Raw genomic sequence first — 16,169 nt, 5'->3', positions numbered from 1 at the left:
AAAGCAATGCAGACCTAAGTAGAGTGAAGGACAGACGACACCTCAATCAAGTTGCAATATAGTTTCTGGGCTGCTGCTTTTGTTCAGATAACACCTTGGCCAGTCTTGCATAGAAGCACCTTGCAATTGGTCCCATCCCACCAGATGCTGTGAACACCAGTAGAGTGAAGCTGCCTTTATCCACATTCTGAATTCTCTTGGCTACGCCCCGTTCTTGTCGTTCTCGTTCCTCCTGTGTGCAGACCGAAAGAGACAGGTACGGTGACATGCAGCCATAGGGTCGAATATTCTGATATCAAAGAAGCTCGGGTCCAGAATCCTTGAACACTGACATCCATACGGGCTTTATTGGTTGTGTTGGCCGTCCAGTGGGAGGAGGGTCGGTTCAACAGTGACGTCACGACATATCTCCTTCAACATATTTCCTGTCAGGTCCCTTACTTCGTTATGCCTCATGCAAAAGAAACCTCCCTTCTTAAACACCTTGGCATGATTGATGATGTTGGATGTTCCATGTTTGCACGGTGTAAGCATGCCTTCCACTGGCTAACCGTACCTAAGAACAATGGCGTTTGTAAATTATTTTTTTGTTAAGGATGAAGCCCTTTGCTCTCATAGGAAGAGTTGTGAGCCAATTTCAGGCACCCATCCCCTGCGCTATAGCTAATTTTATTCATGTTCTCTGGCACTTGCAGCATCAGTTGTTGAAGTTTATCACTTTGGGTGTGCTGCCGTTCTGTCATAATGGACCGTCGAATCTTGTTTAATTCGTTAGTATCCACCTAACTTTCTGCATTTTGAGCTACGGTGTGTGCTCAATGAGGGCTGTCGTGAGCTTGACAGATTTCTGGTGTTCAGTGGCAGCAAGCTCCTCTGGATTAGTAATTCCCATTCCTCCCAGTCTCAGTGTTGGAATAAAAGCAACCCTGATAACTTCTTCCAGAGGGTAGAGGAGAAGTCCGATATTGAGGATAGTGCGCATCAGGTAATTCCAGCGATGGTTGACTTGCTCTCTCCTGCAGATCGGATGAATCATTAATATTTGTGTAATTCCATGCAAGTAGAACTTCGTGTTCCTCTAGAATCTATATCTCATAGAATTCCCAGAAACTAAGCTTTAATATGGGAAACATCAAAGAAACACTAGGGAACTAAGCTTTAATATAGGAAACGTCGAAGAAACACTTGGGAAACTAAGCTTTAATATGGGATACATCAAAGAAACATTAGTGAACTAAGCTTTAATATGGGAAACATCAAAGAAGCACTAGGGAACTAAGCTTTAACATGGGAAACATCAAAGAAACACTAGAAAACTAAGCTTTAATATGGGAAACTTCAAAGAAACACTAGTGAACTAAGCTTTAATATGGAAAACATCAAGGAAACACTAGGGAACTAAGCTTTAAATACATGAAATACCCTTAAGAAACACCATAAATCAGTATACACAAACAAAACTAGGGCAAAATACACCTAAAAACACGCCACAACATAACCAAACACCGATACAACACCACAGAATTAATGTCTAATATATTCACGTGTTTAGGCGAGTGTGTTAGCAAGGCCCTCTATAGTATATATGCAAATAAACCAGACGGTAAGATTTCATAATGCTATACAAAGCAGTTTTTGTGTCATCTTGTTAACGAGTGGGGGTAAGGGAGAGAGGGAGGAAGAGGAGGGGGGGGTGGAGGAGGAGGAGGACGAGGAAGAAGAGGAGGAGCTCAATAAAACACACACACACGCGTACACACACACACACACACACACGCACAAAGAGCTGGAGAGACTAACACACGTAAAAAATAAACAGGACATATTTTTCAGGGTAAAGTTTGCCAATTAACAGAACATGGACGTTAGGGTTGTGACTGTGATGAAGTGACAGACTCAGCTTAGTCGTTTGTTGAGAACTGTTTGATGATTAAAATGAAAGTGAATTCAGGTGGACAACAATGATTTAAGGTATGTGATAGAGGTAAGGAGAGAGAGAGAGAGAGAGAGAGAGAGAGAGAGAGAGAGAGAGAGAGAGAGAGAAAGAGAGAACCCCTTTAACCGCTCCTACCAACTAGAAGAAAACGAAAACATTCTCCTTATCCCATTTACCCTATCAGCAAACAATGTCACTACCACCACTATAACCACTCTACTAGCTAACCAGCACTACTAATCACCACCATCACTAGTTAATAAAGGTATTCGACTTCTTCCTTAAAATAAAAAATTGAAATCTTGTAGTCACTCTCCATTACAACTTCAAATTTGCATTTCCTTGATTATAAACTCCTAAGAAAAGTTGGTTTACTTTTTCCACTTGTCTTATTACCTCAGGATAGGAGTTTCAGTCAACCAGGATTATTTGTTCTCGCTTTTTTCTTTTTTTTTCATTATTCGATAGATCTAGGAAGATTAATTTAGTCTTCCTAGCAATTGGTATTTCGTTTTCTGTTTCTAATGTTCCTATAAATATAAATATTTCTGGTAGGTTTTGTTTATGAATCTCTCTCTCTCTCTCTCTCTCTCTCTCTCTCTCTCTCTCTCTCCTTATTTACACTTCCATTTTCTGTCTGTTTTTTCTATCTTTCGTTTCTGTCTTTCTTTCTGTCTGCCTCTCTGTCTGTCTGTTAGTCTGTCCCCTTTCTTTGTCTCTGCTGCTCTGTCTGTCTGTCTGTCTGTCTTTCTGTCTTTATATCTCTGCCATTCTTGTATTTCCTCATTACACTCTTTTGTCTTTACTCTCTCCTTTACTCCCTCGTTCACTTCAAGACATCCTCCATATTCTGCCTTATCTTTTTAACCGTCCTTTATCAATCTCTCCCTATTCCTCTTTCTCCTGCATTCATCGTTTCTATTTCTGATTCTCTAATTCATATTTTCTCTATTCCCTTTTTCTTTACTGATCCTTTCATTCATTAGTCTCTGAAGAGGAGAAAGAGTTGGAAGACCTAACTAATGGGGAGAAAGAGGATGAGGAAGAGTAGGAGGAGGAGGAGGAGGAAGAGGAGGAGGAGGAGGAGGAGGAGGAGGAGGATTAGGAGGAGTAGGAGGAGGAGGAGATGGTGAAGTATGATAAGAGAAAGAGATGTAAAAAAATGAAAGGGGAAAACTAGGAGGAAGAGGAAGAACAAAATGAGTAAGAAGAGAGGGAGAAAATGAGAAGGTAAAGGAAGAAGATAAAGTAAGAGAAAACAGAAGAAAAAGACAAAAAGAAAAAAAAGAAAAGGGAAAAAAGAAAAAAGAAAACGAAAAAAAATTAAAATGGAAAAAAAAGAAAAAAAAGAAAAGAAAAAGAAAAAGAAAAAGGAAAACAAGAGGAAAAAGAAAAGGAAAACGAAAAAAAAAGAAAAAAGAAAAAAGGAAAAGAAAAAAGATAGTAGAGTCAGTTACCTCCTCTCTGTTATCAGGTTAAGTTAAAGGGCATTGTGAGATTACATTAAGAATCCCTCCAAGTTTTGTAAGATAGGAGGAAAATTATCCCCTAGTGAGTTTTTTATCTAAATTATACGAGTTTTTTCTCTTTTGGGGAGGGAAGGGGGAGGGGAGAAGGGGTAGGGGGGAGAAGGAGAAGAGGCATGGATTAGACTTCCTCCATTATCCTTTCCCCTACATCATCATTGGTTTATCTCTCTATTATTCCTGTTTTATCATTATTTATACATAATTTGACATACTTTATTTTATTTAATGTTTTTAATTTTAGTTTCTTGCCCTCAGAGACTTTTATTATTGTTATTATCATTATTATTATTATTATTATTATTATTATTATTATTATTATTATTATTATTATTATTATTATTATTATTATTATTATTATTATTATTATTATTTATATTATTATCATTTTTATTATTGTTATTATTATTATTATTATTATTATTATTATTATTATTATTATTATTATTATTATTATTATTATTATTATTATTATTATTATTATCTTTATTATTGTTAGTATTGTTATTATCATTATTATTATTTAAATAATTTTATTTTTATTATTACCTATCATTAATATTAATTGTTATCATTCTTCATGTTGTTGCAAGAAAGAGAAACAAAAATATTAAAAACTCTTTTGACATGCCTTACTGATTTCTAAACAATATATACCACCGCTGACTCTGTCTCGCCTCAGTGTTCACGTTGGGTCCGTTTGGGTCACATCCTGCCTTATCTCCATCCAAATGGCCATTGACGATTGCATTATATATCTTTTTGCTACAGGTATTACTGATTTTTGTCTGTAATAAAGTTATCACTGAATTAATGCATTTTATCTTGTTCTTTTTTTTTAATATTATTGATATTTTCTAGTTAATACTTTCGATCTGCTTAAGACATAATTCAATTTTGTTGTCAATTAGAGCCAAAAAATCTAATTTAGATAAACTATAAAATAAAAGGACGTGTCTGTGAGTCTCTGTCTGTTCGGGCCATAGCCCCAAAACGGAAGCAATTAAAGTCCTGAAACTTAACACACATATTACAAATATTATATGCTTCCCAAGGTTGTAGACTTTGATATTAGGTTAGGTTGGGTTTGGTTGGGCTAGGTTAGGTTAGATATCACTCACTAGCAGTCAACTTTGACTACAACTTGGGGTGCAGCTGCCCTATGAGGCGAGAGTCTGTGTAATTCAGTGTGATGGCCGGTTGGCCAGTGTATATAGGACCTCCGTCCCTATGCTGGTCCCCTACTAAAACCTAAAAAAATAGGTTAGGTTTGGTTAGGTCAGCGGTTCCGAAAATGTGATGCATGAACTTACCTCTGGAGGCACGCGAGAGAAAATCCGTGTGGCAGAATGCGTCTTTATTTTTTTTTTATCAGAAATTTAAACATTTTAGACATATCTTTAATGGAGAACATTTTCTTGTCAAATAAATTAGTACAATCCAGTGGAGTATAATTAACGGTTAACCGGATTTCACCGAGCGCATCCGTCCACCTTTAGGGATTACACTTACGTTCATTTTGGAATTGTTATTATTATTTTGATTTACGTTCGTTACTATTTAAAGGAACAGTTCATGAGGAGTTTTGTTTTGTCGGCCCCTTGTCACAACGGGAGAAGATATTTTTAATTTAATCGACATCTTCATGAGAACCAATGAAATCAACTGGGCGCACTGTGTTAGAAAGGGCCGTATTCCGAGTCATTACGGAGCACGATGCCAATTGATAGTGTTCGTTCTGGTCTATTACTAGTCATCCCGATAAACGAGGTATCGGAAGGGAACAGTGCGTATGCCCCTGTATTGTTGGAAACAACATCGGGTGCCTACCCCTACCCGATAGCTGCCTTACGACGAATAATAATCATCATTATATTTTATGAAAGTTTTTTCAGTACTTTATTACAGATGTCTACGTCGAATGATATTATTTTTTTGATAAGTATAATTAAAAGAAGTGGTAATACGGAAAAATCAACTTTCACAACACTGCTTGAACTTTAAACATTATTGGAATGTTGACATCATGAGCTCCGACTCGCGACGACTGCTGAGCCACATCTTCAATTAACACTTTCTTCTGTTATAATTTAAGGTATGTTTCTTATCTTTATTCATTCATACAATATTTTTGTCGTCGTAGTAATAAAATTTTAACCATCTGAACCACGAAATTCACTTAATTTTTTCCGGAATGAGGCAAGCCAAGTGAGGTCACTATCTTGAGTTAGCAAGGAAAATATCACAGGGATGGGCCCAGTAATATAGTTTAGTATAAACGTTAATATTTATTTTCAACAAGATAGAAGCTATGGTTTACGATCTACAATGTCTTGTGTGTGTCAGGTAGAAATATGCCGACATAAGTAAGCAGAAGATTTCATTTCTTTATTCTGTAACTGAAATATTTACTGTCAATAATAAAATAAAGAATAAGTACTGCTTACTATCAATACAAATAATTTGTTCTAAAATTCTGCAATACTAGGCTACATCACAGTTTTAATGATACACGCAACACTGCACTCTTTGGCTAAAAAAAATCAATTTACTTTTAAGTTTTACAAACGATATTCTCATTCATCTAAGTATAACTACATTTTTTAGCTATATTCTATACAATATCAGAAAAGCACACAGCACAGTAGACAGTAAGAGAGTGACAATTAACCAAACTTTTTTGTCGCAAAAAAAACACATGTGATGCACATTTGTCAACTTGACGCAGTTTGGCTCTTAAGAAGTTTCTATGTAACTTGAAGTGTGTACAATGCAAGGCAGGGCCCCCCACTGCACTGGCATGAAAGATCAGTTTAACTTTGCCATCTGTATGATGGTATTCAATCAGCAACACTTACTGATTTCTATAAAAACATTGGTTAATTGAAAAAATTGTGGGTCAGTCATATTTAATATTTTGTTAGGTCAAGTTAGGTTATGTTAAGTTAGGTTATGTTAAGCTAGGTTATGTTAAGTTAGGCTAAGTTAAAATTGGGTAAGGTTAAGTTAGGGTAAGTTTAAATTACATTAGATTAAGTTAAATGAGGTTAGGTTAGGTTAAGTAGGTTAGGTAAGGTTGTATTTTTTAAGTGAAAGTTAGGTTAGATCCATGTTTTGTGCCAGTTATTCATTGGTAATGTGGGGCAATTTTCCAGGGGGCAGTTGTGCAGGGGACATTTGTCGGGGGGTAATTGTCAAGGGGCCAGTTGTCTTAGAAACAAATTTTATTACAAAATTTCAATTAAGAAAAAATAAATAAAATGATAATGTTATGATTTTACAGCATGCAAAACTACAGACAACACCCTGATGACATCAAAGAAATAAGGATGTTAAGTCAGGTTGATGATATGAAAAAGCGACGATTTCATGTAAGACGAGATCCTTTTCAGTATTATAATGAAAAGCAATTTATTCAGCGCTACAGAGTATCTAAGGACAGCATCAGGAAGCTGCATACAAAAATCAAACATCATCTCCCGCATATTCACAACGTCAAGACTTTGTGAAAGTCTGCAGGCCAGTAAATATCGAGGCTATATACTTGGTGATAGTGGGTATGCGTTATGTCCATACTTACTCTCTCCAATCCATAATCCAGCTAATGAAAAGCAGAGGAAATATAACAGATCTCAAATTAAAACAAGAACTACAATTGAAAGAACATTTGGATTGTGGAAGAGGAGATTTGCTGTATTGTAACATTTAAGAGCAAAGCAGTCTACTACCTAAAATATTATAATTGCATGTGCAGTTCTCCATAATATTGCTTTGATTTCAGGACTTCCACTGAACATAGAAGACATGCATTTCGAAGACCCTGACGACCCTGAAGAAATGGTCAGATACGGAAATCATGAAGGTCAAGCAAGCAGGGAGTATATAGTGGAGCATTTTTTTAGTTAATAATGTACACTAAGGTTTATTTCATTACTTTGATAGTCATTAAGAAGTAATACGGATTTAGTTAGTTAGGTAACTACTATGTTCCATACATTACTTTAAGTGGTGAACGATTCATGTCATTAAATTTTAATAAAACACTGGTTCTATATTATTTCTTTTATAAAGCCTTTTCATTCATTCTTAAATTATGTTGCCTTAAATTGTCTAATTTTTACTTCATTGAGGTCTTTAATAAGGAAGCTTAACTCAATATGTAAGGTAATTCACCTGTGAGGTAATATGAAGAAAACCAAAGCAAAGAAATGAAGATTTATTTTTTCTAAATGTGCAAAAATTAAGATAATAAAAATCAGTTTTTCTATACAGGACTTTACATTTCATTAATATCACAGCTTATATTATAGATATATACAAAAATCTTAACTGCCATACTTTGCACAATATTTGCACAAAATAGAAATGTGGAGACTTATTTTCTCTAAATTAAATTATATATGAATACATAAAAATTAATGAGCAAAATCTCCTTTATCCATTACGTACTTTGCACTGAACAACCTGTATTATAAATCTACCAAAAAAAAAAAAAAAAATCTTTAGCACAGTAAAAAGAACTGCAATTATTGAAAATCACAGCATACCTGTATATTATAAATAAAAAATAACTAAAATCGTAGTTGCCATACTTGTGACAGCTTTTGTAACCAATGAAACTCGTTGGCAAAATAAAGAAATGCAGATTTATTTCCTTTAAATCAAATTATTTTAAGGTGTAAGACATAAGAATATAAATTTATAATCTAGATGCCACTTTATGAAATATCACAGTACCCCTGTATATAGTAAAATGATAAACATTGCATATGACTGTATGTTATTAGTCAACCATCATTCATAAGTTTTAGCTATGGCATCATATGTAGCTGATGCTTTCCTTAAACATGTATCTAACAATTCAAAAGATTTATTAATTTTTTCAAGTGTCTTTTCAATCACTCTAATTACAAATTCACTTTATTTTTCTTTGAGTGTATGTGCTGATATTACGGCCTTCTTCACTTTCAGTTCCTCCTCATGCTCCCTTTTCATTGTGTACAATTAATATTTGTGGAACTCCCCTTGTCTTTTCTCACAATGTCTGGTGAGGCAGGAACAGGGGGTGAAATTAGAAGTCGAAAAACAGAAGTAGATTGTACAGAAGACACAGTTGATGGCCCTGGGGTTGGAACAGGCAAAACAAGTGAATCATGGGAGTGAGAAAGTTCAGGTACAGTTGCAGAAGTCTTCCGCATGACACGAGCACTGGGTGACGATTTCTTCTGAAGCTAATGATAGTTTTCCTGGAGGACCACCACCCATTCTCCCATATCTCTGGTTTTAGTTCTGAAAGAAACAGAAAAAAATAAATGCTTTATACAGTACTAGGCTACAGTCATATCTGCATTAAAATTTATTATGATATGCTGGTAATGAGGACTCGTGCTTCTGACAAGTCTTTGGAGGTGACCCTTCAGAAACTGAGCATAGACCTGTTTGAAGCTATCTTGCCAGAATATTTTGGCTTGCCAAGTGTGTATTGCCAAGCAACTAATGAAAAGTACATCAAATCTGCAGAATAATATCTGTTTCACATAGAGTTATATGCTGTATAGCTTGGTTCTAGGACAATTGCCCCCCAATGCCAGTGAATAACTGGCACAAAACATGTAAATAACCTATCCTTACCTAACTTAACCTAGATTAACTTTAGCTAAACCTAACCTATTATTAACTTAACCTAACTTTATTTTAACCTAACCTATTTTTAACCTAACCTAACTTTAACTAAATTTAAGTTAATCTAACCAAATTGTAACTTAATCTAACTTAACCTCACTTAACCTAACTTTAACTTAACCTAACCTCACTTTTTGTCTGTTCTGGGCAGCCGAAACGGCACAATCGTTTTTCATCAAATTTGGTGAAAAAATCGCAAAAAAATCGGAGAGTGGAACAAACTTGGTCCCATGTCGATGTTTTCTTTAGGAAGACATTAATTAACGATTTTATTTAAGCTGGCAAAAGATGTCGCTGTACGTTGTCAGCCTGTCGGACGATTGCAGTTATCGTATGGCTCCTACCTCCTCCCCCACTTTTTCTCTTAGTCTACTTTTTTTTAATGTTGTTTGGATTAGTAAAGGAAGGAAGATGATTAAATAGAATAAAAAAGAAGGGGAAACAGAAAATAGTTAGAGATAACAGGTAGGGGGGGAGCTGAGTTTCATCAAACGTCTGGATGCGCAGTTTCAACGTTACCAGACGACCTTACAGCTACAGTGTATACTTATTCCTGTGGCTGACTGTACATGTTAAGGAGAAACGATAAAAAGATAATAACAGGAATGCATGGAGAAGATGACTACAATAGACGCAGGGTGAATATAGACAGGTGGTTGACAAAAATAGACAGATTCATTCATGCACAAATAGACAATATGCCAACTAACATGACAGACAAACAGACAGCTGACTTGACTGACTGGTTCACATTAGACAAACAGGCAGACACACGCCAACAACAGATAAGACAGACAGATTTGACGACACAAAGAGTACAGACGGGCTTACATTCAAACACCACGCAGACGAACAGACAGTTGGGATGGCAATAGACAAGACGGATAGACTTGAGATAGATTAGAAGGCATTTATAAACAAGAATAACACCAAATTGACCATAGCTGCGTCAGTGAGGGTAGCTGGTCTTACATCCACCAGCGTAATAATAAGACGCATTGAAAACTAACAACGTCGAGAGGAAAGAACATCGATGGTCGGTCAGTCATGTGAGATGAGCCTAAAACTGAATAACGTAGATGATGACTATTATGACTTAACGCGGGTGATGACTTAAGCAGATGGTGACTAATCTAACCAGAATCGAGGTCACTTCTCTTCATAATATAATTTATCTCGGAATGATCATCGGTGATTCATAGTAATTTTTTTTTTATGATTGTAACCTCTCCTTATGGCGAATATTTCTTTAACTAATTATTCTAACCTTTATTCTATTCCTTCCTATAGTATACTAGATACTTACAGTACCTAATAACCACGACCATGATTATAACAACCACGACCATGATTATAACAACCACAACTATGATTATAACAACCATGAACATGATTATAACAATCACAATCATGATTATAACAACCACGACCATGAATATAACAACGACGACCATGATTATAACAACCACGACCATGATTATAACAACCACGACTATGATTATAACAACCACGACCATGATTATAAAACCCACGACCATGATTATAACAATCACGACTATAATTGTAACAACCACGACTATGATCATAACCATGACTATGATTATAACAACCACAACCATGATTATAACAACCACGACCATGATTATAACAACCACGACCATGATTATAACAACCACGACCATGATTATAATAACCACGACCATGATTATAACAACCACGACCATGATTTTAACAACCACGACTATGATTATAACAATCACGACCATGATTATAACAACCACGACTATGATTATAGTAACCAAGACCATGATTATCTCATATACTATAGGAATAGCGGTGTGTCTGTGTGTGTGTGTGTGTGTGTCTGTTCTGGGCAACCGAAACGGCACAGTCGTTTTTCATCAAATTTGGTGGAAAAATCGCAAAAAAATTCGTAGAGTGGAACAAACCTGGTCCCATGTCGATGGTTTCTTTAGGAAGGCATTAATTAACCATATTATTTACGCTGGAAAATGATGTCGCTGTATGCTGTCAGCAGGACGGCAGTTGTGCGCTAGCCAAGCACGAGCGTTCGAACTTTCACGCTTTGGTAAACTGGACCACCGGACCATAATTCCTTATCAATGTTTTTTTATTTACCGATTTGTAGTGTTAAAAAAACTGTATTGATTATCATTTTTTTTATATAATTATTACTAGAAGTAAAACATGAAAATAAAGCATTAATTTTTAGTGTTCCATGTTTTGGTCAAGTTATTCACTGGCAATTAAAGATTTCAAACAAGAGAACCTACCCTGCATACCAGTTCTTTCATTATGAATTCATATTTTTTTCAGACATACACATAAGGATGCATCACATATTATACTATATGGTTAATAGCATAATAGCATATAGCATATATAATTTATGAAAGTAGACGTAAAAACATTTATTCTGATATATAACTCAAAGAGATCATAAAATTATATGAAGGAAGGGAAAATGGGGAGGTGAGATGGGAGCTTTCCTTCTGTCTACTTCGGTAGGGGGTGGGACTGCTCACATGACCCGTCACTTAAATGCTGTAATCCTACTCAATTTAGTGACCTAATGGCAAAAAACCTTATTTTTAAATACTAAACTTAGAAATAAGCATACACTTACTCCTTTTTATGTTGGAGCTCCTCTTGAGCTGCTTGGCTGTGCGAGGGAGTTGATCTGGGTTGCTGGCGTTTAATGAGGCAGTAATTTCATCCCAGGCCTTTCTTTTGCTATCATTTACTGTGTTACAGTACTAGTACACCTGTCCTCGACGACTGGCCTTTGCTCGATAAGGCGCAAAAGTGCTATGTGCTGGGTTACTGACAGGACTGCAGAACGCTCTTTCCTCTCCATGTTTGATAACAACCGCGCAAACATTGTTGCCAAGTACACAGATGAAAAAATTATCTGTAGTTTGTTTAGATCAGATACTAAAGTTCAATTTGATAAAAAAAAAGATATTTTCCAATATATTATTGTGCCGGTATAAAATAACAACTAAATATCTCTCTCAACCGTCTTTCTAATTATGTGAAATAATGCATTTGGCACCCGCGCTTGGGAAACGTATGTCAAGCCATACGAAACGAACTGCAGTGTTTACACACACTATATTCCTAGTTAAAGGCTCATGTAAGCGACTAGAAATATGGCGCTTGGCGTCGGGTGGTTGCATCCCGACACACGATGCATCGTGATGGTGATTGTGATCGTCATTATTGTCGTAATGACTAGGAATACGGTCCTTAGTCCTATCGCGTCCGTGGGGTCTTAGGAACTTTGGGGCCACATAGACTTCGTTTCCTAACTCTCGGGAATTTGTCCAGGTATTTTACTATGTGGTTCTACGTCACTTCGCATGGGTATGCTTACAAAATCTATGCATTAATATGCATAACTCTTGAGAATCTGTCCAAACATTAAATATATGTTATATACTACAATAATCACATAGATATGTTTATAATGTTTATGCATAATAAATGTGAAAAATATTTTTGGGGTTTCAATTAACCACTGGTCATGCCTACAAAACAATGTTGATGATCTAAGTGCATATATGTGTTAAATAACGAGTAACTGATCCTCATTATTTTGGTAAATAAAGAAATGAAAAGTAAGCACTTAGCCATATGGATATAGTTACACGGAAGAAGGGAAATAAGGATGAACCATGGTTTTGATGGAAACGATGTGCTTTAGGTCGATGCTCACAATGACAAATGGGAGAAACCTCTTTATGAAACATCTTACCTACTAAGGATGAAGCTTAATGTTAATAAACACACACACACACACACACACACACTGTAACTTTGTGTGACGCGAACCATACACTTGATTTTACAATTTATGTATCCTTCCTGTCCATGATTTACAACAATAACTGGAGGGTAAAAGTTACAATATTATACTAATAACACTGTCATGTATTGATACTATAACTAGTTACCAAGATACAGAGCATGATAAACATAACATAATAATGATAGTGAAGCCTGGAAGGGTTCATATCATAACTTGTGTGTTCGTGCGTATGTTGCCCGGTAAGAGTTACCGTGGGCTCCATGTGCCCAGGCCGGATGGTCAAAATATTACACTATAATTGTGTCAAATGAGGAGTGACTGATCCACATGTAATTTAAGGTTTTTTTAAATATGTAGTTAAATTAAACACGATTTTTCATATAGTTATGCGAATGATGGGAAGCATCGTGGTCTGGCACACACACACACACACACACACACACAAGCGCTGCAAACGTTGTGTGGAGTCACTGGGTGGTTTGGAAGTGTTTATTTACATTCATACTTTCGTAACTACAACCTATGATCTTTTTTCTTCGTGTTCATATATAATGAAGATAATGTAGAGTATAAAATGCCATATACAATATTTATACATAATGTTATCTATACAGCCGTACTATGAACTGTTTGTGTTCGTGTGTGTTGCCTCGTGATAGTTAGAGTGGGCCCCCGTCCAGAAAGAACACTGTTCTAACCTCCAGCACCGACCCAGGTGGGCTAAAGATTATGGTTTCCGAGTGTACATACAAGATTATTTTCCAACCTTTTTTTAGTACCTATCAAGAGGCACTCAGTATATTGGCCCTTTCAACTCTCTCCTCTCTTGGTCATGACTTCATCTGTCAATTTGGCACAAAACTGTCATACCATTCTTGCTATCACCATGGTCTGGGATAACTAGGATGCGGGCATTAATTCAGGCCACGACCGTCCATCTCTCAGGAGCTGTGTGTTTTTTTTTTTATGGGGATTAGCCCACCCGGGCACAAGTCACTGACCCACATCGGGGCCAGGGGAGGCGAAAATGTAATAATAATAAAAATAATTCATAGTCCATAAAATTTATAATAAAAAGTAAAATAAAATATTAATGGTAATAATAATAATAACAACACTGTGATATAATAATAATAAATACAAAGAAATACAAGAATGAAAAAAGACAAAAGTGAAAAACGCTATATGTATGTTGTGTTGTCATGTAAGAGAAACAATTGAGACCCTACAATTGTGTGTAAATGAAGCAGAAAGACAGATAAGTAACCTGGGACTTGGTCACAATTTTCGTGATGCCATATGGCAGCAAGGTCTACCATTAGACAACACATTACGTTTGCAATATCTTCCCAGGCCACGTGGGTTCCCTGTTTGGTAGCTGCCTACTACCTACTACCTACCGGGTGAGTGTTGACCTTCTCTCACCTTGAAACCGAACCCTGGTTAACTCACCATGATTTGCAAGAATAATCCTTATCCTCAAGAAAATGAGCAATAAAAATGACAATAAATATACAGATGTAACGTCATACTTAGGAACCGGCAACCAATGAAGGGCTTATTAGATTGATTAAGTGTATGTCATTCCTGTTTACTTTTGTGTTGAGTTGTTGCATACAGGTACTTCAGACACGCTTTCTCTAGATAACATCACAGAGGTTATCTTCTGCGTCGACGCACATAAACGTTTACTCTACTGTAACGCCATCACTTCATCTGGTAACGCCACAGAGATGTACTTCTTTGGCACACAGCTGGCCATCTCCCTCCTGGGCATCATCCCCGGCACCATCTTCCTCAACCAAGTGATGCTGCCTGTCTTGTACAACCTCAAGATCGTGTCTCTCAACGAGGTGAGTATGAAGCATCGGGTGCTAGTTTTATGATCTACTGTGATTCTCTGTGATTCAACGTGAGTCTGCTGTATGAGGCTTTGTGGGTATGTGAGTGAGTGTGTGACTGTAAGGCTATGTGAGTCTGTGTGTGTGAGTCTGTGTAAGTCTATGTGTGTGAGTCTGTGTTAGAAACCTTCCATATCAGGATAGGTTAAAGAAAATAAACTTGCATTCCCTAGAAAGACGAAGAGTGCGGGGAGGTATGATAGAAGTATTCAAGTGGGTGAAAGGAATCAATAAAGGTGATATAGATAAAGTTCTTATAATATCCGACCAGGATAGGACTCGGAACAACGGATTCAAGTTGGAAAAGTTTAGGTTTAGGAGGGAGATAGGAAGGAACTGTTTTACAAATAAGGGTGGTGGACGAGTGGAACAAGCTTAGTAACCTTGTAGTAAGTGTTGGAACGCTGGAAAGTTTCAAAGGGAGGCTGGATAGATTCATGGATGATAGAGAGTGGTAGTAACTCTCGACAGGAGCTGCCATGCACAGGCCAACCGGCCTATTGCAGACTCCTTATTTTCTTATCATCTTATGTTCTTATGTGAGTCTACAGTATGTGTATGAGACGATGTGAGTCTATGAGTATATTTGATAGTTATGTGACTTAAGAGATGCGTCCGATCTAAATACTTAATGTTATTCAAGATTACTCTGAATCCTTCCAAGAATGTCAATATTATCAACACATTAAGTACAGCATAAGTAAACCATTCACCTGCTATAACGTTATTCATCAAGATTCATACATTTCAGGCCTTTGTATACAAAAGAAGGTACATGAATAATGAAGTAGAGCCGTATGTTGTGTTTTCCAGTATTTAGAGATGAGGATCAAGTCCAGAGTTCTACGCAAGGTAGGGACGGTGTGTCAGATGGTGGTTTCCACGATCTACATGGGGATGAGTTTGTATGCTCCCTCGCTGACTCTCTCAACCGTCACCAACCTCTCCACACTCAGGTCTCTGATCATTATGGGCACCATCTGTACCTTCTAAATTTCCATTGTCAGTAATGGAATATTGTTCTCTTGGTAATAATTATGATTTTTGTTAACAGTAAGTGGAACCCATATTTATAAAGGAGAATGTTTTGTGGGGTTTCTCAGGCAGAGTTGTCTGAACACACACACACACACACACACACACATTTGTCTCTTGTCACTTGTGTATTATTGTTTTGAATAACAGTTTTATTTGGATAATAGAAATTAAAACTAAAATGTATAATCACTATTTTTTGCAACTGAACAGAGCAAATCAGCTTTTGATAAATTATATCACACATAAGTTACATC

At 36.5% G+C, this 16,169-nt stretch overlaps 1 protein-coding gene across 1 annotated transcript; it reads left to right on the top strand.

The window, feature by feature from the left end:
- The first annotated feature begins 8,502 nt into the window (after positions 1-8,502).
- Positions 8,503-15,870, top strand: LOC121859700 (putative sodium-dependent multivitamin transporter). Its single transcript, XM_042356623.1, has 3 exons — positions 8,503-8,608; positions 14,597-14,829; positions 15,691-15,870. The coding sequence occupies exons 1-3, from the start codon at positions 8,503-8,505 to the stop codon at positions 15,868-15,870; spliced, it is 519 nt and encodes a 172-aa protein (XP_042212557.1).
- Positions 15,871-16,169: the final 299 nt, after the last annotated feature.

This window comes from Homarus americanus, unplaced genomic scaffold (assembly GCF_018991925.1).
Source record: "Homarus americanus isolate GMGI-L3 unplaced genomic scaffold, GMGI_Hamer_2.0 scaffold16463, whole genome shotgun sequence".
Lineage (NCBI taxonomy): Eukaryota > Metazoa > Arthropoda > Malacostraca > Decapoda > Nephropidae > Homarus > Homarus americanus.
Note: the sequence above shows the minus strand (reverse complement) of the source record. Positions and strands in the feature narration are given on the sequence as shown.

What these genes read in the sequence shown, in the direction of transcription:
- LOC121859700 (XM_042356623.1), top strand. Translation starts at nt 8,503, where the DNA reads ATGTCTGGTGAGGCAGGAACAGGGGGTGAAATTAGAAGTCGAAAAACA. An exon ending in GGTTGGAACAGGCAAAACAA is followed by an intron (nt 8,609 to 14,596) that starts GTGAATCATGGG and finishes TGTTGCATACAG; the next exon opens with GTACTTCAGACACGCTTTCT. An exon ending in AGATCGTGTCTCTCAACGAG is followed by an intron (nt 14,830 to 15,690) that starts GTGAGTATGAAG and finishes TGTGTTTTCCAG; the next exon opens with TATTTAGAGATGAGGATCAA.